The sequence below is a fragment of the Elgaria multicarinata genome, chromosome 9 (genome assembly GCF_023053635.1).
Source record: "Elgaria multicarinata webbii isolate HBS135686 ecotype San Diego chromosome 9, rElgMul1.1.pri, whole genome shotgun sequence".
NCBI lineage: Eukaryota > Metazoa > Chordata > Lepidosauria > Squamata > Anguidae > Elgaria > Elgaria multicarinata.
In genome coordinates, this window is record NC_086179.1 from 72,529,630 (window position 1) to 72,550,702 (window position 21,073).

A 21,073-nucleotide genomic window follows, 5' to 3' on the forward strand; every position below is an offset into this window, starting at 1 on the left:
ATGGGGAGGGTGGAGAAAAAGTAGCGCCGCGATGCACTCTGGGAGCTGTAGTTCATCCTGGCTTCCTGCACTTGCTCGTAACGCAACGAAGGGCGGAGAGAAGGCTGGCTTACTACAGTTCCCAACGTGCACGGCAAAGCGCATGTGCTGTGGTAGTGGCTGGGCTTTACCCGCCTGCCTCGGGAGATGGGGTGTTTCGGTGTGATTTTAATGTCCCTCACGCACTCGTATTGCGGCTCTGGGACGAGGGGCATGTCATAAGTGTGAACTGAAACTGTGGTCGGGGAATTGTAAAACTGCCTGCAGTCTATAAGGTCCTGCAGATGCCTCTAGTGCAGTCTTCCAGGTCTGCAACAACCGTGTTACCTGTTACAAGCCTGGTCCGGTGCAGTATCTCTTGAACAAGTGTATAGGATTGTAGCTTTGGATCAGGAGGCGTCATGATGACAAAGAAGGAAATAGAAAATGGCTGCAGTCCTGTACAGACTTGTTCCCATTGAAATCATTCTTCTGTGCAACCTTGGACATGGTTCGTGGAAAAGTGGGATATAACGTTAAAAATAAATAAAATGCAAAGGACTGTGCTGTAAGATCCCAGTCCTATGCCTATGTACATATGAGTATGACCCGATGAGAGTTGCTTTCAGTGAAATGTACATAGGCTCAGACTGCATGATTCTAAGCTGATACACATTTACATAGAAGTTCCATTGACTTCCTGCATAGAATCAAGCTGCACAACTTCTGTCATTCTATTTTCACGACAGATGTTCATGGAAGTCACAAACTGAAATCCTTGGAATATCTCATGCTGAAAACTCACTGTGAGACACCTTTCTCCTTTGTCACACATGCAATAGCTTGTAGAAAGCAGAGGAGAGGAGGTTTGTGGTACTGCAAAATATGTCAACATACCTGTGCCTATGGTTTTTCCAGCTTGCATAACAAAGAAAGCAGAGTTTGGAAAGTGTTGCTAGGTGGTTTAGAATTTTATCTCACTCCCTTCCACTCCCTTGTTTAAAAATATCTTGCAAACACAGCTGCTTATGCTTTTGATACCTTGCACTACTGACTGATGGATTAAAAATAAAAGACCACAGGCCAACATTTAAGTTAACTATGATGGATATAAATCCCACTTGTTTCTTCTATGTTTCCCTATAGACCTTTCTTCTGCAGGTTGAATAGTTAATGTTTTACTCACAAAAGTGGGGGAGGGGGAATGAATCAGTCCAGTAAAACCTTCGCAAAGGCCTTAAGTGCAAAATCTTAGATCAGACAAGACACAATCATTAAATGCTCTTTTTCTTGGCTAGGAAAACCTTTCCAGCTTGTCATATAAGAATTATGCCCATGTGCTCCATGATGTTTGAGGAAGCATTTCCTCCCACAAGACAAACTCTCCATGAGTTGAGATCAGGAAGTGAGGCTTTCCCCTGTGGATTTTACCACCATTAGAAGAGACACTGATATTCACATCAGTTTGTAGAACTTGTTACTGAGGGGAAACTGCCAAGTCTATTCCATTGCCCTTTTAGGAGGCAGTAACTTTTTTTTTGGTCAGGCCCTTTTGTTTTAAGCTGTTGAGTTGTAAACTAACATTATCTCCCAGTTTTACGTTTCTTTGATTTGATGGCTTTCATTTTGCATTGCATTTTATTTATTTTTAATATATATATATATATATATATATATATTAGCTGCTTTGAGGAGCTGTATCTTATTCCATCTTGAATATTTGCCTATTTCCCCCCAAGACTCAGTTTAGAGTGCTGGTGTTGATCTTTAAAGCCTTACATGGCTTAGGACCAAGGTTACTTCAGAAACTGCTTGATGTGTTGAACCTCTTTTAGCCCACGGGCCAAATTCCATTTTGGAGAAGCTTTCAGGGGGCACATGGGTGGGGCAAAAGGGATGGTGCCCCAAATACCAACATATTGTACTTAAAGCTCTTACTACCAATAACTAAGCAGAGGCATTTCAACCTTTTAGAATGGGGCCGGGGGAGGACATGCAAAAGGTGGAAAACCACCAAATGATCAGTGGTTGGGGGAAATAGGTGGGGCTTTCTGGGGAACCCCAGAAAGCTGAATTGGGACCCAAGGAGGACCAAATTTGGCTCTATGGCCTGAGTTTCCCCACCTCTAATTTATGAGTTTAGGTGGGCTGGTATGAGAAGGACAATAGCGCAGAGGGACAGCACATGCAGAAGGTCCCAGATTAAATTCTTGGCATCAAAGGCTGGTAAAGACCATTATCTGAAATACTGAAGAGTCCCTGCTAGTCATTGACCCTGTTCAGATGACATGCTAAGCTATGGCAGTTAAGGGTTTTTTGCTAAACATTATGGCTTAGCTAGTATGCCATGTGAACCATGACTTAGCGTGCTGTGTGAACCATTCCTAACCATAGTGGCTACATAGCAGCTACAGTTTAAACATGCTCACTAATCATTTGCTGCAAAAGGATTAGTGGCCTGACCATGGCTTAGTGTGTTGTCTGAACAGGCCCATTATAAGACAATACTGAACTAGATGGACCAATGGTCTGAGTCAGTGTAAGGCAGCTTCCTGTGTTCCTGTGGGACAGACGGCCTTTTCAGCAGTGGTGCCAACATAGTGGAATTTCCTCTCAAGTCAGATCTTACAAACTACAGCTAAGAACAAGTGCTGCTGAAACTGCAGATAGGTTATTTATTTATTGGCTGTCTAATCTCCTGTTATACCAACATTGTTCCAGGATTTAGTACAGGTGGTTATCATGAGGCATGGTGGAACAATGCTGGAGAAAATGAAGGCTCGTAACAACAGCTACTGCAGGACTACCTTATGGGTGGAATGGAATGCATTCTGTCCTAAATCTCTGGAGTGATTTGGAGTATGGTGGATGAGAAAACATATTGATAGAGCCATTTAAGCACTGCTTGATTATTATTCAACAATGTATTATTGTAATTAATAAAATGTTCTTTGTTTATAAAATCCTAGGCCTTCTGTTCTTGGCTATGTAAGAGGGAGGTAATGAAAGGAACAAAAGTCTACACCAAGCAGGATCTAACAATCTGAAAGCAGTTTGAAAACAATATATGGAATGTGTCATGGGCCCAAACAGTTGTCAACTCAATACTGTTTTATAAAGCAACAGTGTAGATCCTGCCTGTGTGTCCTCACAAATAGAGGGCTGACTGTGGGTTGGGCCTTTCCTTCCATGCTGGGTGGGGAAGAAGCCAAACTGCTAGGTCAGGAACTGGGTGATCTTTTTCTACACACACACACACACACACACAGAGCTCACTTTCCTTCCAGGCTAGGTGGGAAAGAAGGAGATTTTAAAAAGTAAATTAAAGTAGTAATAATAAAAGGAAGAATGGCTTGGTAATTTTTCTTCTCAGACATGCCAGCTACATGTCAATTTAGAGGGGAAGTGGCAATGGCTTCTACTCAGGGAGAGTGTTGTCAAAAAGAACTGCGGAGGAAATCCTGTGCACATTATTCTGGTTCACACATGGCTGTCAGCTGAAACCTGGAGAAACTCTTTGCTTGGGTCACACTGACGTGGTTCACATGTAATGATTAGCCACTACGGCAGAATTTCCCTGCATGGCTTATTGTGGTGGTGGCCATTTTGAATATTTGGGGCACAGTGGGAGCACAGCATAGCTGCTTCTTATGTGCAAACTCAGTGAAGGTGGTTTGTTGGGGTGGATGACAAGCCACCCAGAACGTGTGGGCTGTTTTAGGGTTGCGGGTGGCTTGCCAACCGCACCAACAACCCACCTTCGGCGGGTTCACAAGTAATGAGAAGCTATTCAAAATGGCCACTGCCCTGAGAAGCCCCACAGGGAAATTCAGCCACAGTGGCATCTCGTTACATGTGAACAGGGTCAGCAGCATGCCCCAAACAAAGAGTTTCTCCAGGTTTCATTTGACAACCATACTGAGGAGCCTAGCTCCTATAAACAGAGAAATTAAAGAGGCTCTAAGGGGGCAATCCTATGTACGTTCACATGAAAATAAGTGTAAACATACATAGGATTGCGCCTTGAGTGTTTAATTTCAGTTCTTCCATAGCTAAAACGTCCTGGTGCAGAGCCATCTATACGTGTTTGTTTCTTTTTTTGCCTCCTTTACGTGTATGAACTAGACAATTTTGGATGGTATTATGATTTTACATTAAAGTATTTCATAAGTTAAAATTTGACATCCATCCAACAGTGGGAAAACAATAACACAGATCAAAGCAAAACAGAGACAATATTTAATAGTTCCATTTTATAAAGAGGCATGTTAAAAATAGAGCTGGCTTTGAAAGGTAAATAGTTTATTATAAATTAGTCACTAGAGGGAGCTTGCAACTACTTTTTAATGTTTTGCAGGCATAGTATAACTGAATTCATTTCAAACTGTGAGATAACAGCCTAAGATGCTTCCACGCCATATATATCATTGTTAAAACATGACAAGCCAGATTACCTTCACCAAGGCCTCCAGGTTACTGAGAGAACAAAATGATCCTTAGCAACTTTGGTCTATCACAGCAGGTAGCTAATAATAGAACGGCACACCTAAGGAGTGCCACACCTAAGGGCTACTTCAGTATCAAGCATATTAAGTTGCTTGGGAATGTTATTAGGGTAATCAGATACAAAAGAAGACAGGGCTCCTGCATCTTTAATAGTTGTACTGAACGGAATTTCAGTAAATGTCGCTTATACTGTCATTATGTAGTTGAGATGGTGCCATTCATGCACAAGAGGGAGGTATCAGTAGCTTGGAGGAGGCTCCTTACATTAAGCTTCATCCCACGTACCTGCTTCCCTTGGATTATCCCCGTAGCACTAAACTTTCGCGGTTGTTGTTGTTTTTGCTACCGGGCAACAGTGAGTTTAAGGTAGGGAATGTAAAAAGTCATAAAAAAATCAACGGTTGATCCAATTCAATTCAAATTTGGTATGCTTAAAGCTCTCCCTAATATCTATTACTGTGCCAATTTTGGTGTCTTTATCTTTAAAGCTTATGCAGATGTAAGCATTTCTTTAAAATCCTGCTCCTGCACCCTAGTGGCGGCTCGGAAGATACGCTCAAAATGTAGGGGCTAAATACGGCAAATCTTCTTTGCTTTATTGCACAATTAAGGCAGGATGCATGGGAGTACTTCATAATCAAAGCAGATTATAAGTTGGAAAACTTCTGAGTCCTTTGCATGCAATTCGCATTGCTTGCACAGTATAACACTGATGTGATAAAGCTCATAATCTAAGAGGCTCAAGAAGGAGCTGTGCTACAGCACAGGCTTCCCCAACCTGGTGCCCTGTAGACATGTTGGACTGTAACAGTAACTCCCATAATTCCCTGTCATGTTGGCTGGGAATTGGGAGTTGCAGTCCAATACATCTGGAAGGCACCAGACTGGGAAGGTTGCCATAGCTGTTTCCACATCGTGAAAGGACCCCTGAGACAGCCTCAAGACTCTTTTATGTAGAGTGACCATATTTGGGAAACCAAAAAAGAGGACACCTATTGTGTGTGTGGGGAAGCAGCTTTCTGAGTCCTGCAGAAAGTACGTTATTCCCCTGCCACCTTAAAGAACCCGATTGGAGTGGAGGAGGGGAAAAGTTTTCATTCTGCACCACCACCATCCACTCCAATTGGGGCCTTTTCTATAACGTCCACGAATGACCCACTTTCCCCTTTAAGACCTCAATTGGAGCTCGGGGTGGGGGAATGATGTGCCTCAAGAAAGCATGTCACTCCCTCCTGCCATGCTAATGGCAGCCTTAAAGAGGAAGGTGTGTCATTCCAGGACATTATTGAAAATTATAGAAAATCCCCCCTGACACCATGGAAAGAACAAAAACCAGGACAAATCCGGGGAAATCCTGACAGTTGGTCACCCTATTTTATGTCTTACACACACACACAAACACATAGATGTGCACACACACATGCATAGCCAAAACCTCTCAACATTTTAAATTTTTATTTATTCACTCAAATATTTACGGACCACCTTTCGGCCAGAAGGCCCTCAGGGCAGTATACAAAACAAACGTTAAGATGATTTAAAACTGCAAAACAAATTTAAACAGCAAACAAAATTAAGAATACAACCTCCAAGAGAGCAAAACCACCTATCGCACCTTTACTCAAAACAGTCAAAAACTGAGCAAAACAGAAAGGTTCATCTGGCACCTCTTTTAGACGCCAGGTGAAGACCTTTTTATTTACTCAGCATTTTAACAATCTAGCCACTTAATTTTAACTTTGTTGTTTTAAATTTGTATTTTAAATTTGTATTAATTTCTGCATTGCTGCTTGATTTTATCCTGGCTGTGTTTTTATATTGTACTTTATATTATGCTTTTATAATGTTAATTTTACATTTTGAATGGTTCTTATGGTTTTAATTTTTGTAAACTACCCAGAGAGCTTTGGCTATTGGGCAGTATAAAAATGCAATAAATAAATAAACGTCTTTCCCAGCTGCTGGAAGTTCAGCAAAGGAGGGGCTAATTAACACCCTTAGGTAAGGACTTCCATAATCTGGGCACTGCTACAAGAAAAGCTCTGTCCTGCATGTCCTCCCAAACTGGCCCCCGTCTTTACGGCGCCGCTTTGGTGCTGCGTGGTGCCTTGCACCCACACTTGCGTTCCTTCCCGGCATCTGCATGGAAAGGAAGGAGAGTTCAAATTTTCCGGCCACACGCCCCTGGAGAAGTTAAAAAACAAACAAACGGGAGGGGGGACGAGAGGAACAGGGCCGTTCCTCCCCCCTTTTTTCTTATTTTTTATTTTATAATCTGTATCTGCGGAGCGCCATAGATGCAGATAATAAAAATAAAAAATGGGGAGGGGGGAAAGGAACGAGGCAAGCAGAGGAGGCAACCACGTCTCCTCCCTCTGAGGGACTGGGCAAACCACTTCTCCTCCCTCTGGCTGCCCATTCCTCTCCACCCCCCATTTCTTTTTCTTTTTATTATCTGTTCTGCAGAGCTCTGCAGATACAAATAATAAAATTAAAAGGGGGGAATGGCCCATTCCTCTCCTCCCCCTCATTTTTTTAAACTTTTCCAGAGGTGCGGAGCTGCCCATGGCGACCAATCAGGGGGCGTCATAGGGTCCGCTGCCAAAAAAGTTGGGTAAGTGCCCGATTTTTTGGGAGCGGAGTTCCCAGGGTTTGCCCCCGGATGGCTTTGCAATGGTGGCTGCATCATGTAGATGATGTGCCGCTGTGAAGCCACCCCGAGGCAAACCCTTCGTGTAGACATGCCCCAAGCCTCTTGTGGTGATGAGGCATAATAAACAGGGCCTCAGATGAAGTCAATGGCCAGGCTCATGTGGGAGGAGGCAAGCTTTCAGAAATCTTAGCACCAATCTGGTTGAAAGCTCTATAGGTAAGAACCAGCACATCAAATTGGGCCTGGAAACAAATTGGAAGCCAGTGCAAAGAAGTTGAAAGTCAATGAAACTGCTGTGACAAGGGCAGGATCTACACCAAACAGGATACAATACTATGAAAGCGGATTGAAAACGGTTTATAGAATGTGCCATGGAGTGTCATTCTATGGCCCGCTTGCGACTGGCCACTCATGGATCTTCACGGGACATTTTAACGACACAGTGTTCCTCCCGCGTGTCTCCCATTCCTAATGCTCTTTTTACCATCACTAAAGGAAGCCTCATCAAATCCGATTTTGGGGGGCTACAACAATACTTGCCGCTATTTCCTGCTGTGTGCAGGAGAAGCTGCGCAATAAAATTGCGCTCTGAATGGGCCACATGGTCACTGCTTGCCTCCTCTTTGTTTCCTGTGTAAAGAAATAGGAAACTGCTTGTCCCTATTGTGGGACTGAAGCAGGAGGCAACGCAACAGTAGGGAAATGCGATTCCCCCACCCCGATCTGATGAGGCTCATGGGCCCCAACAGTTGTCAGTGCGCTTCACTACCATTATAAAGCAGTAGCATAGATTCTGCCATGGTCTGTAAATTCCACACTGGAAAGTAATCTGCGATTACCACCAGCTGCAATTTCTGAACATTCTCCAGTGTACAGAGTTTTGCATTTCAGTGAGAAGTGATCTAGGCAGGGGTGTTGATCATGTTTGGGTTGGGCTTGGCGAGACATTTAACATCAATGGAGGAACCCCAGAGGCTCAATGGGCTAGATTAGGCCACGGGATAGCTTACTTCAGGTCATTTATCTCCAAGAAGGGTTGCAACTGGTGGGCCAGCCAAACCTGGGCAGAGGCCCTCCTGGCCACAACAGCCACTGAGCATCCACAAGCAATGCTGGATCCAGGCTCACCTGACCCTATAGAAGGAAAGCAACCCCATCCAGAATAGGCTGAACTCCCAGACCGGGATCAGAATCCCTAATAACCATCAGAACGTCTGTCTTGTCAGGACTGAGTCTCTGCCAGTTAGCCCGCTGCCTCCACACATTTAGGCCTCCTAATTAAAACCTAAGGTGTTGCTTAATAGTTATCTGTCTTTTAAATATTTGCCCTAATTTAAAAAAAAAAGCACAAACATACCCTTTTAGCACTAAAGAAAGAGGTGGTATATTTCACTACTGGCTTTTAGCCAACGCACCTGCAGTTCACAATTGCTAGTAGTCACCATGATTTTTAAAATATTACACAATCGTTCATGGCATAGTCATTGAGAAGCATGTTGAATTTGTTTTGGTTGGTGGATTAGCTAAAGTCGTCAAGACGTCCAGCATAATCTTATACATGTCTACTCAAAAGTAAGTCACATAGGCTTCCAGCCTTATTGTGAATTTGGTCTTTTTTTTATCACTACGAATGGCCAGGGTCCTTAATTTAAGAACCTGACTTGTCCTCAGTCACAGGGGACAGGGGAGGAATGAGCTGGAATCCAGTCCAGAGCTTTTGGAAGGGGCAGAGAAACAGTTTAGAGCCAACTTTTGCAATCTGAAGTTAGAGAGAGAGAGCAAATTAGTTGAAACTGAAGGTGTTGTTTTAACTGGGGGTGGGGGTGGGTCTGTACAGGTTGTTAGCTCAACTCTCTCCCTAATGCAGGTGATGTTCTGTTTGCTTGTATATTTGTTAATAAAGCACTTTAAAAAGAAGAAGAGGGTACTGTGAGAAATAAAGAAATATGTTATTTTTTCAGGATGCTAAACTATATAACCAATAATGCTGCCAATGATGCTAAACTATATAACCAATAATGCTGCCAATGATGCTAAACTATATAATCAATAATGCTGCCAATGCTATATGTTATCAGGATGCTAATATATATATATATATATATATATATATATATATATAACTAAAATATATGGCTGAAAACAGCCCCAGCCCTAAAGTATTGTTATCTCAACTGGAGCATAATTAATGGACAGGGAAAAGCCTGAACAGATGCAAAGAGCCGTTAAGACTATTCAGTTAGAATAAAAGGGAACTAAACAGAACTTGTGGTTAGACTAGTGGTCAGAAAAGGTGATAAATAGAACAAAACTGAAACATACATCTGTTGTTTTTGAACTTATGACTTCTGTGGTTACCTGATGGGTGGAGGGATGATAAAGAGCAATAAAAGTAGGTAGGCCCAGACAAATCAAACCCATATTTGGACATAAGTAAATAAGGGTGGGTGGAATATTACATGAAATGAAAAAGCAAGTAATCAAAGGCGGGACAAAGCTGCGTGCCGGGATAGGCTGTAACCCCTCAAGTCTCTAACCAATCAAGAGACGGGGAGGGACCTCTTCGGCCGGGTGTAGGGTATAAGATGTCTTGACATGTGCTTGGAGGGTGTGCCTACTTTGCTGGACACCCAGACTTGCAATTCTGTATCAATAAAAGGAACAGAGTGCTTTCACCATTGTCCTTGAATCTTTATTTCAAATCGCATTTCTAACAATTTGGGGGCTCGTCTGGGATCAAGCCATCGTGGCTGCTGGCCATCGGTGCCAGACACAGGGAAGACGCGTCCTGCTGAAGTTTTGGCAGCCCCTCTGGCCAACACCGAGGGTCAGTGGTCTGACTGGCAAACTCCTGGAACATTTGGACTGGTGAAACCACTTAGGGATTCAAGTGTAGGCACTGCATCGACCAGGCAACTTCGTGCACGAACCAAGGTAAGAAAAGTGACTATTAAGTATTACCTTGGTGGTCGGGATGGTGGGTGGATTGTGAAGTGGAGTGTGACTGATGTCTGAGACGTGCCCACGAGGCACGAAGCGAGTTCGGAGTCTGGATCCGCGGTTCCATTTCTTCGCGAGAAGTATGGCCGGAGAGAGACGAAGCGAGTGAAACTTTGACTGTTGTATGACACTTCCACATCTTGGGTAGACGTTTTGTGGTTCATGCTTAGCCCCAAGTATTGGGTAGACGTTTTGCAGTTCTCACTTAGCCCCAAGAAATATCCACCTACTGGGTAGACGTTTTGTGGTTCTCGCATAGCCCCAGGTAGTTCTTGGGTAGACGTTTTGCGGCTCTCACTTAGCCCCAGTTACACCATGGGAAATAAGGTGCCTAAAAAGGAGAAAGGACTGTATGAGTCTCTCCAGGGTCATGACATTCCTCCTGATAGTCCGTTGGGGAGGATGCTGAGGTCATGGGAATATTTATCTTGCACAAAAGGGAAAGATAGGAAGAAGATGATTAAATATTGTTGTGTGGAATGGCCAAAGAAAACTATAAAACCCCCTAATGTTTTTTGGCCAAAATATGGGTCTGATGAAGCATGGTTATGCCAGACATTGAACCTATATGTTAACAATAAAAGTCCAGGATCACCAGAGGAGTCTGAATATGCCTCCTGTTGGATAGGTAGTGACAATAATGTACAATTGTTGCCACTAAAAATCAAGAGAAAACCAATTAAAAAGATATCCAAGACAAGGGAGGAAGTTAAATGGGACCCCTTAAATTGCCTGCCTCCTCCCTATGTACCTATACCTAACCAGTTGGCTGGTGGCTTAGTACCAAATGCCCCACAAGCCGAGGATCCTGAGGAGGATGGAGGCAATGATGAACAAGAGACAGTAATACAGAAAACTCAACCCAAACCAACAGTGAGACAAGAACATAAGTCTTTGAACAAGGAATTAGAACAATTAAAAGCAGATTTGAAAAATCTTCCCTTTCCAGAGGGATTTCAAATTGAACACAGTGTCAAGAGAAGAAATATAACTGAACAATTCCCTTTAAGGGAAGTTCCCATTGGGAATGGAAATATTGGGTATGTGAACAGTCCCCTGACCAGTACAGAGGTGAGAAATTTCAAAAAGGATATGAAATGTTTATTGAGTGACCCAGAAGCATTAGCTGAACAATTAGATCAATTTCTGGGTCCTAATATTTTTACTTGGACAGAATTGATGTCCATCCTGAGCATCCTGTTTACAGGAGAGGAAAGAGGGCTGATAAGGACAGCCGCCATGAGAATCTGGGAAACAGAACACCCCCCAGGGGTAAAAATCAACAAGAACAAGAGGGACACAATAGCAACATCATTTGACCAAGGAATATATATAGATGCTATTGGAGTACCCCGAGGGGTTCCAGATGAATTCAAAGCCCGAAACCAAATGGCAGCAGGTTTTGAATCCATTTTTTTATTCGTCACAGTTAATAAAAATGTAGATTGGATAAATTACATTTTCTACAACCAACAAAGATTTATAAACTATACAAGGGATGCCATAAAAGGGATAGCAGAACAGTTGGATGCTACCAGTCAAATGGCATGGGAAAACAGGATGGTTTTGGACATGATCCTAGCCGAAAAGGGCGGAGTCTGTGTAATGATTGGAAACGAAAATTGTTGTACTTTCATTCCCAACAATACAGCACCTGATGGGACAATTACCCGAGCATTAGAGGGGCTTAGTACTCTAGCCCATGAGTTGGCCGAAAATTCTGGTATAGATACATCCCTTACTGGATGGGTTGAATCCTGGTTCGGGAAGTGGAAGCACCTATTTGTTTCTCTCGCTACTTCTTTAATTATAGTAGCTGGAGTTTTGGTCAGTTTGGGTTGTTGTATAATCCCCTGTGTGCGAGGACTTGCCCAAAGATTAATAGAAACTGCAATATCTAAAAAGATGACTTTACCTCCAACTCAACTTCCGCACTCGTACGAATATCTAAGCAGAGAGGGAAGTAGGTATGGAGTAATGATGTTTGCAAATACAGAGATCATGGAAAACAGAGAGAGAGTGTATGATGAAGTAGGAGTAGAAAGATCCAGTATAGACAGTATGTCCATAAACGGTGACTTTGGGAACAATGAAAACGTGAGTGAAAGACTTCCAATCGAAGACAGTGAAAGTATTTACACCAAAATGAATGTTCTAAACACAGGTATCTCAACCGAGAAAGGGGCTTTATATACTATAGTGAAAAAGACAACACAGGGTGAATAAAGAGGAGGGATTTGTGAGAAATAAAGAAATATGTTATTTTTTCAGGATGCTAAACTATATAACCAATAATGCTGCCAATGCTGCTAAACTATATAACTAATAATGCTGCCAATGATGCTAAACTATATAACCAATAATGCTGCCAATGCTATATGTTATACGCTAAACTATATAACCAATAATGCTGCCAATGCTATATGTTATCAGGATGCTAATAAATATATATATATATAAAATATAACTAAAATATATGGCTGAAAACAGCCCCAGCCCTAAAGTATTGTTATCTCAACTGGAGCATAATTAATGGACAGGGAAAAGCCTGAACAGATGCAAAGAGCCGTTAAGACTATTCAGTTAGAATAAAAGGGAACTAAACAGAACTTGTGGTTAGACTAGTGGTCAGAAAAGGTGATAAATAGAACAAAACTGAAACATACATCTGTTGTTTTTGAACTTATGACTTCTGTGGTTACCTGATGGGTGGAGGGATGATAAAGAGCAATAAAAGTAGGTAGGCCCAGACAAATCAAACCCATATTTGGACATAAGTAAATAAGGGTGGGGGGAATATTAAATGAAATGAAAAAGCAAGTAATCAAAGGCAGGACAAAGCTGCGTGCCGGGATAGGCTGTAACCCCTCAAGTCTCTAACCAATCACGAGACGGGGAGGGACCTCTTCGGCCGAGTGTAGGGTATAAGATGTCTTGACATGTGCTTGGAGGGTGTGCCTACTTTGCTGGACACCCAGACTTGCAATTCTGTATCAATAAAAGGAACAGAGTGCTTTCACCATTGTCCTTGAATCTTTATTTCAAATCGCATTTCTAACAGGTACCATCAATCTCCAGTGGTCAGCCACGTTAAATCAAACCTTCCAGCACAGCCTTGGAATTTCTGACGTGGGGACAGCATGAAGTATTTTATTTTGAGGTTAAAGAAGCCATTACATGTAAATCATTAAACCACATACATTTCTTGCATTTACTATGAATAGCACAAGTGGTTGATCTAAAATACAGATTGCCAAAGTTTCCCCCCCCCCCACTAAGCTTTATGTATCTTTATAAGAAGCATTACCACTTTTTATTACTACAAATGGCCCTTGGAAAAATGGCAGAATTCAATGGAAAAACAGCTGAATCCAGCTATAACTGAATCAAGCAAAATTTGAACTCTGTGAACCCATATGTGAGGTTTGAAACAAGGCTGGCATCAAAAGTAGGCATGGTTGGGCAAGGTCCCACACTCCAGCAGGGTCCCACTGATGAGAGCCTCTGAAGTTGCTCCTCTTCACCTGCTCGTTCACCTGTCTTCTGCCCTGGCCCAAACGTTGAGAAGCAGTAGATGCCACGGCCTCCGTGCTTATGGCTCTTTGCCTGCCAAGCAAGCAAGTGGAAACACTTATGAAAAAGAGGATGAGGAGCAATAGGAGTTGTTGATAATGGCAGTGAAAAGGTAGACTCCCTGAAGGAAGGCCCCCATTGAGGATGTCTTGACCCAGGGCCCTAAAAAACCTACAGTTGGCACTGATTCGAAAAGTTAAGGTGGTCTACATGAACTCCGAATATGGAATCACAAACAGATGTTAACATTCAATCAGAATTCAAAGTGAAAAATTCAAACTTTTGAAATGAATATTGGTACTTTTCCATTCTTGCCAATTTTCAATTTTTCTTTTCCATTGACAACTGCATTTTTTGGATTACTTTTAATATTAATTTCAACTCACATTACTTGTTTCTTAAAAGAGTCTCAGGCAGATCACTAGACTCGGCCAAGTCCCAACCTAAGACTGAGGTTCCTGGTTTGAGTTCCAGAGTCCTGGGGTCAAACTACATGTTACTCTAAAGATGTAGCTAACAGCTATGCAGTTTTCCTTTTTTACTCTAAAGTAAATTCAGGAGACCAGGGGGCTGTCTTCACGGCACCAGGTTGGCACCACATCCCTTCAAAAACCCGTTATTTCCCTCCCCCAGGGTGGTGTCAGGTAATCCCAATGCCGAATATCTGTGGGGTTTCTGGGCAGCCATCCGGGAAGCGCCCTCGCCCTCAATGCAGGTCACCTTCCACCAGGCACCACCTGGCCATGCCTCTGCTATGACTCTGGAACAAGACTTGACACTGCCTTGCACATCCTCGCCTCCAGAGAAAAAAGTCAGGGTATGTCACTGACTTTTTTTCTCTGCAGCTTCAGTGGAAAGCCCCAGGGTGGGTGCACGATTGCAGCATTGTTGTATAATCGATGCTGCACCACCACGCACCCACCCTGGGGCTTTTTGAGCATTTAGACAGCCCCCTGATCAGGACTCTGGTGTGGGGGGTTAGGAGGGCTTCCACCTTTTTGCCCCCAGTTGTTGCCTAATAAAACAGCATGCTCTGGGAAATAACTTGTCTTTGGGATCCATCACACCTATTTTTTTCCAGGTATGATCCACGGTTTCCATTTCTATTTCATTAGTGTGTCAAGCGCTGGTCCCTTTCATGTGCCTTCCTGGTATCGCCATTGTATCAGCGAAATCTCTTTTCACTTGTTAGCTCTTCTGCTATTGCGCCCGCCCCCCTTCTCCTTCCCCCTCCAGTTCATTGGTTCTTGTGGTTGATTGACATTGTGATGGGCGTGAGTGTCTCCCCCCCCCCCCGTTTTTGTTGTTTAGTATTTTAGCAAATTAGTGTTTCATCAGCTGGGTGCCATTTCTGCCTTTAGAGGTGAAGTGATGCTCCCTTCTGTGTGGGGTCTTCGCGTGCCCTCTCTCTCTCCCTCCCTCTTCCCAATTGAGTGGTTGAGTGGTTCTACAGACTGGAAGAGAATGCCTCTGCCCTCCTCTTTTGTCAGCAAGACTGCCCTTCAACACACACACACCCAAGAAGGGACATTCAGCGACTTAGCGTGAGGACGGCAATACACGGAGATGGAAGGGCATTTTATCCCGTGTGGAAAAAAAAATACTGCTTTTTCCCTGTCCTAGAAAAACACAGAAAATGAAGGGGAAGATGCGAGATGACTGCAGGACAGGGACGACGTCATGTGAGGATCGTGGGGCACAACGGTAAACAAGGCAAGACAAAAGTGTGATAAAACTCTTATGTGATGGAGCTCACTGTCTTTGATGGCCAAGCGGTACGCTGATAGTTCCCTTTGACTAAGGAAAAGTTCCCTGCTACATGCTTTGATAAGTGCCTTAGGAGTTCTGCTGAGTAAGCACTAGCTAGATGAGTTGTATTTTCTTTTAACAGCAACATCTCATTTCTGTACTTTTCTCTCTCTTAAAATACATTAATCTGACTTGTTGTAAGTGCCTGGTGCATTATAATTCAGAATAAGAAGAGGCCTGGCTAGAAATGATTCTCCCTCTCTCAAACACTGCAAGGCTGGTTTTCCTTTTCCAGCCAGACCTGGGTGATTTTGAATTAGAAGATGGTGGCAGCTAGTTGGTGTTTTTTTAGGATGCCTCTGAGGCAATTCTTCTGAGAAAAGACAGGTGGATTGTATACCTGGTGGTAACATATACATGAAGCACATAGTAAGCCATTTGTATTAGGGTGACCATATGAAAAGGAGGACAGGGCTCCTGTATCTTTAACAGTTGTATTGAAAAGAGAATTTCAGCAGGTATCATTTGTATATATGGAGAACCTGGTGAAACTTCCTCTTCATCACAACAGTTAAAGCTGCAGGTGCCCTGCCCTCTTTTAAATCTGGTCACTCTAGTATAGCTTATGTAGCTTTAACTGTTGTGATGACGAAGGAATTTCACCAGGTTCTCCATATATACAAATGACACCTGCTGAAACTCCTTTTTCTATGCAACTGTTAAAGATACAGGAACCCTGTCCTCCTTTTCATATGGTCACCCTATTTGTATGGAACAGCCCATTACATTGTTGAGACGGCCTACTGCAAATTTTTTTAAAAATGGAAGGTTTGTACTGGTAGTGAGAAAACTGCCTAAAAACTATATTGGGCAATGTGGAACAATTTCACGTGTCTTGCATGCAGTGGCCCAGCTGGAACATTCTTTTGCACAAGGAAGCAAATAAAAGCAAATCATTCCTTTGCCTTAAATTCTATGGCAATCACACAGTTGTTATAATACTTTTGGGGAAAGCCTCAACTACATTGAATAACTGCTGTAAAATGAAACAAAATATCTTTTTGCTGGTTTTCTTAAAACACACTTGATTGCCTTTCTGTGCCGGCCTTTGTATGTTGCTACAGAAATTGGACCTAGGAAATATTCACTCTTTTTTAAAGCATAATCTGGGACTACCGTATATTGCGTCCGAGCCTAATCTTGTGCTGCCAGCTGCAGAATCCTTTCATTTTATGACCTGCAATTCAAAGGAAAGAGTGAATAATTGATCTGCTATACAGCCCTCTATTTACTATGCCATAAATCTATCAAAGAAAAATCTAAACTGTCTATTTATTTCTCTCTCACGGAATTCCACACTGCTTGCTATGCATGAACATTTGCAGAGAAGGGAAAAGGAGTGGATGTTCAGATCAGAAATTCTCATTACCAGCCTGGTTTTCTGCAGTATTTCCTCCCGCTTTTCTTTAGGTTAATGCATAGGTCAGTGAAGTAGACTCTGGGAGTGGCTGCTTACAAGATTTTCATTCATCTCCATAATACAGCATGGCATTGTCAGGTGTCCTGTATCTTAAAGGTTAACCTATATATTTCAGGATACTGCAGATCCATAGGAATTTATATGATGGAGCATCAAAGCTGTATAATATTCTCTTTTCTTTGTTAACATTTCATTCTGACAACACTTACCTTTATCTGCAAGTTATCAGCACCTTCTAAGACGAGAAGCAGAATTCACCCACTTGAGAATCAAGGATGGGGAAATCTTCCAGATTTACCACTGGTTGGGACATATGGAGAATTTTGTGATCCTCAGCTTTGGAGGTGGAAGGGGAGAGGTATGCTATATCTTTTAAAGAAACCTTATCTCTTGAGGAACTAGCAGTTAGCTGTGCAGGGAAATCAGCTCTCTTACCAAAGTTGATTTTGCTCTGTGGCGCTTAAAGGAAAAGCGATCTCTAAACGCTAATAGCTTGCTGGGACAAGGAAATCAGAGACCATGACGAGGGAATTAGCAGCTGGTCTACCCAGGCGGGGCATGCAACTGGAGAGGCGACGGCAGGAGTCTCTGGAGTGGTTGAGTGACAGCCCAGGGAAGAGGCAGTCCTCATCTCCCTGGAGGTCCTCTGGTGTGTCAGAAACAGCTTTTACTAGAAGCCTAGCAGCAGATCGGCCAGGACAGCAGTTTGACCAGGGAGACAATCGAATTGGTTTTGTGGTTTGCGATCTTCCTTGCATTCTACAGGAAGCTTGGTTACAGGTCCTGCCAGTTGCAGCAGGCAACTGTAAAGAGAAAGAGGTTTGTGTCGTGGATTCAGACCAGGTAAAGCAGGCAGAGAGCTCCAGGGGTTTCCTTCTGCATGAGCTGCCCTGGGAACCAGGCGACGACGTCACGCAAAAGCTGCCGAACCCAAAAGGAACATCATCCGGTGCCATCACCTGGCAAAAACATCCCTATGAAGCATTCGACATTTCTCAGGAATCCTCAGTGAAGGCAACCACCACTCCCCAGTTTGCAAAGTGGAGATTATCTGCAACTTTATCAAAACATTAACTAAAGGTGGCACCCAAGAGCATCTGTCAGCAGCATTCAAGGGTCACCTCTTTCCCCTAAACCAGTTATCAGCACTTAGGAAAGTTACCTTTCGTCAGCCGAAAGGTCTCATGGCTCTGCTCAAGCTTTTTCTGATGGCATTCAGCTTTGTCTTCTGGGCAGCAGGTTTGACCATGCTGACCATTGGTGTGTGGGCAAAGATTTCACTGGGCACCTACTTGGTGCTGTCCACCAACGAATATCCCAATACCCCCTTCATTTTGCTGGCTACTGGCACTGCTGTCATCGTGTGGGGCTTCCTGGGTTGCTTTAGTGCTGCCACGGAACACCGTTGCCTCCTGCGCACTTATGGGAGCTTTCAGCTGGCTGTGTTGGTGGCCGGCTTAGCAGCAGGGCTCTCTAGCTTGTTTTACCGCAAGGATATTGCCGAAGGTTTCCAGAACGGGCTGCGGGAAGCCATACGTTCCTACACCGAGGATGAGGAGAAGGCAGAGGCTCTGGATTCCATCCAGCGCATGTTGGACTGCTGTGGGGTAGAGAGTTACCGCGATTGGTTTTCCTCGCCCTGGTCAATGGAGCAGCAGGCACCCAATGGCTCGGTGCCCGTGAGCTGTTGCAGGACACGCAAAGGCTGCCTGCACAGCCCTCTCCCTTCAGACGCCCGGGGCATTTACCGCGACGGATGCTTCAGCAAGGTCTACGACTTCGTCACCGACAACATGTTCTACATTGCCACGGCTGCGCTTGGGCTGGCGCTCATGCAGGTGGTGGGCATCGTTTTGGCTTGTCTCCTGGCTGCTCGGATCGTGCCACACGCTGAGCCACAGAGAGGGGCCATTCCACACTGAGAACGGTGCAGACCCCACCTGTGCCATGCTCTGAGATCTTTCCCCGCCCCCAGCCACTCTTCCAAAGGTACTGTGATTCCCTTCCATCCTCCAAACAATTCCATCCAGTCGAGGAAACAAATCGTCCAATCCCATTTGTCTCATGCACTGCTACGGCACCTCCGAACCTTTGCCACCCCTCCTGCTGAGAGCCCTGCTGACTGCTATTGATTTTTCACTGCTTTGTTACCCTCCGTCACCCCTCTAGTGTTGCCACTGTGCCAGAGAAACTGCTTTTTCTTGTAAGATTGAAAAAAATACCTGGTTTATCTCTTAAAATACTTCATCACCAGCCCACATCTAACCCAGGCCATAGCTAGACCTAAGGTTTATCCCTGGATCGTCCAGGGGTCAAACCTGTTCATCTAGCTGACACACAGAGGATCCAGTGCTCAGGCAGGGGCGAACCCTGGATGATCCCAGGATAAACCTTAGGTCTAGCTGTGGCCCCAGCCTTCCTTTTAACCCGTTCAGAGAACTGAACTGGCAGAAACACTAGACTTCTGTCTCACTTACTTTTGCTCATTTTTACAGCCACAACGGAGAAAATAAGAGCGGAAGTGTGGAGAAGATAGCGTGAGGGAGATAGAGGTTTGTATAGCAAATTAGTCCCTGCATTTTACGATGGAAGCAGGAGCATGGCCTTCGTTGCTTTCCTTGGGGAGGGAGAGGAAAATTAAAGGTCACCTCGCCTGTGTGAAACTAAAGAAAACTTAGGAAAGAAAAGAGCCAGCATGATTCGCTCTTTGTTATTAGACCATGGAAGACCAGATGAGGTGAGGTGCATTTCTTTGTGATGTAAGATGGCTTTGATGTTTTATGAAGGGGCTTACCTTGAAAAAATAATTGGCAATTCCAGCTTTCAGACTGTGAAGGAGAATCTCAAAGGGCCCTTTGATAGAAAATTTAACTCTTGGCAATGTCAGTTAAAATCAGGAAGGCTGCAAAGGGTAGTGCTGTCCTCCAAAACTGCTGCCTAGAACAGTTACCATGAATTTGCACCCTAGGAGCACCTATGTTGATTTAATTTTGTATACGTGTTTTCCACACCATCACTCTTACTCAGGCACTATCATATTCTGTATCTTCTTTTTATGGATAGATAGATGATAGATAGAAAAAGTATAAAATCATTGTCAGAATGTGCAGTATTCCAAATGTACCGATTTTTCAAAATTCTTCTATAGCTTTTCTGGATAACAGCCCAGCGTTTTACCTAGTTGCATTAAACAAACATTAGGCATCATATGTTTCAGCTGTGGCCATTGGCAAAAATGTAGTTACCTATAATGGGGAAAAGTCGAAGGGTGACTTCGAAGGGTGACTAATCCACAGAATAGATTTTTTGAAGTCGGCTGGCCTGGGAAGTTGGAAGCAATACAGAATATTTCCACTGTGGCCAAAACTTCTATTTAAGATGCATTTTTTTTTTAACCAAGAGGGATCTTGATGTTGTTATTCCTCCTCCCTCTCATAAATTTATCCTTCCCCTCTCTGCCTCTTTTCCATAAGAAGAGGTATTGTATAAAATCTGCAGGCTGAGAGAAATCTACATGTGTGTTGACTTAAATAGTGCGTGGGAGAGAACAGCTGCGGCATATTGGTTTTTCTATTTGATCAGTCCAAGGGTCAGAAAAGAGGGTTCAAGGGAAATCTTGGGGACAGGAAAATACTTTAACTTTCAAAGCCTTTGGGGAAGTGTTTTTAAGGGTGCTTCCAGATGGAGGGTTCCTAGCACTAGCAATGAAAAGGCTTTGTGCAGCTACTATTCTATCTTTTCCTTCTAAACTCTTTTTTTCCTGGTAAGATAAAAGATGGAAGAACCAGTGGGAAAATACAGGAGGGTTACAAACTGAAGACAATACTAACTGGTCCCCCTGTAAGATTTCATAAATGATGCAGGGGAAAAAAGCCTCATCTGGAAGCCCCCTTATATCATTCTGTTAGATTCTGCATGTATAAAACAACAACTGTCTATACAGCAAGCCAGACCTTTTTGGATGGACAAGAAAAAGTAAGAGGTTAATAATTCAAGCTTCATAGAGGAGCTTTAGGAAAGGGAAGAAATACCACAGATTGGGTCTTTTCATAGGTATTGATGGAGAAATACTCAATTTTCCGGATGCTGGTGAG

General features: G+C 43.4%; 1 protein-coding gene across 1 annotated transcript; it reads left to right on the forward strand.

Annotated features, from left to right (window-relative positions):
- Window positions 1–18,163: 18,163 nt before the first annotated feature.
- LOC134404210 (tetraspanin-7-like) lies at window positions 18,164–18,901 on the forward strand. The gene has a single exon (XM_063134885.1). It carries the CDS (start codon window positions 18,164–18,166, stop codon window positions 18,899–18,901), a length of 738 nt encoding a protein of 245 aa, XP_062990955.1.
- The last annotated feature ends 2,172 nt before the right edge of the window (window positions 18,902–21,073 follow it).

Excerpts from the sequence above, each read along its gene's own strand:
- LOC134404210 (XM_063134885.1), top strand. The coding sequence starts at position 18,164 with ATGGCTCTGCTCAAGCTTTTTCTGATGGCATTCAGCTTTGTCTTCTGG.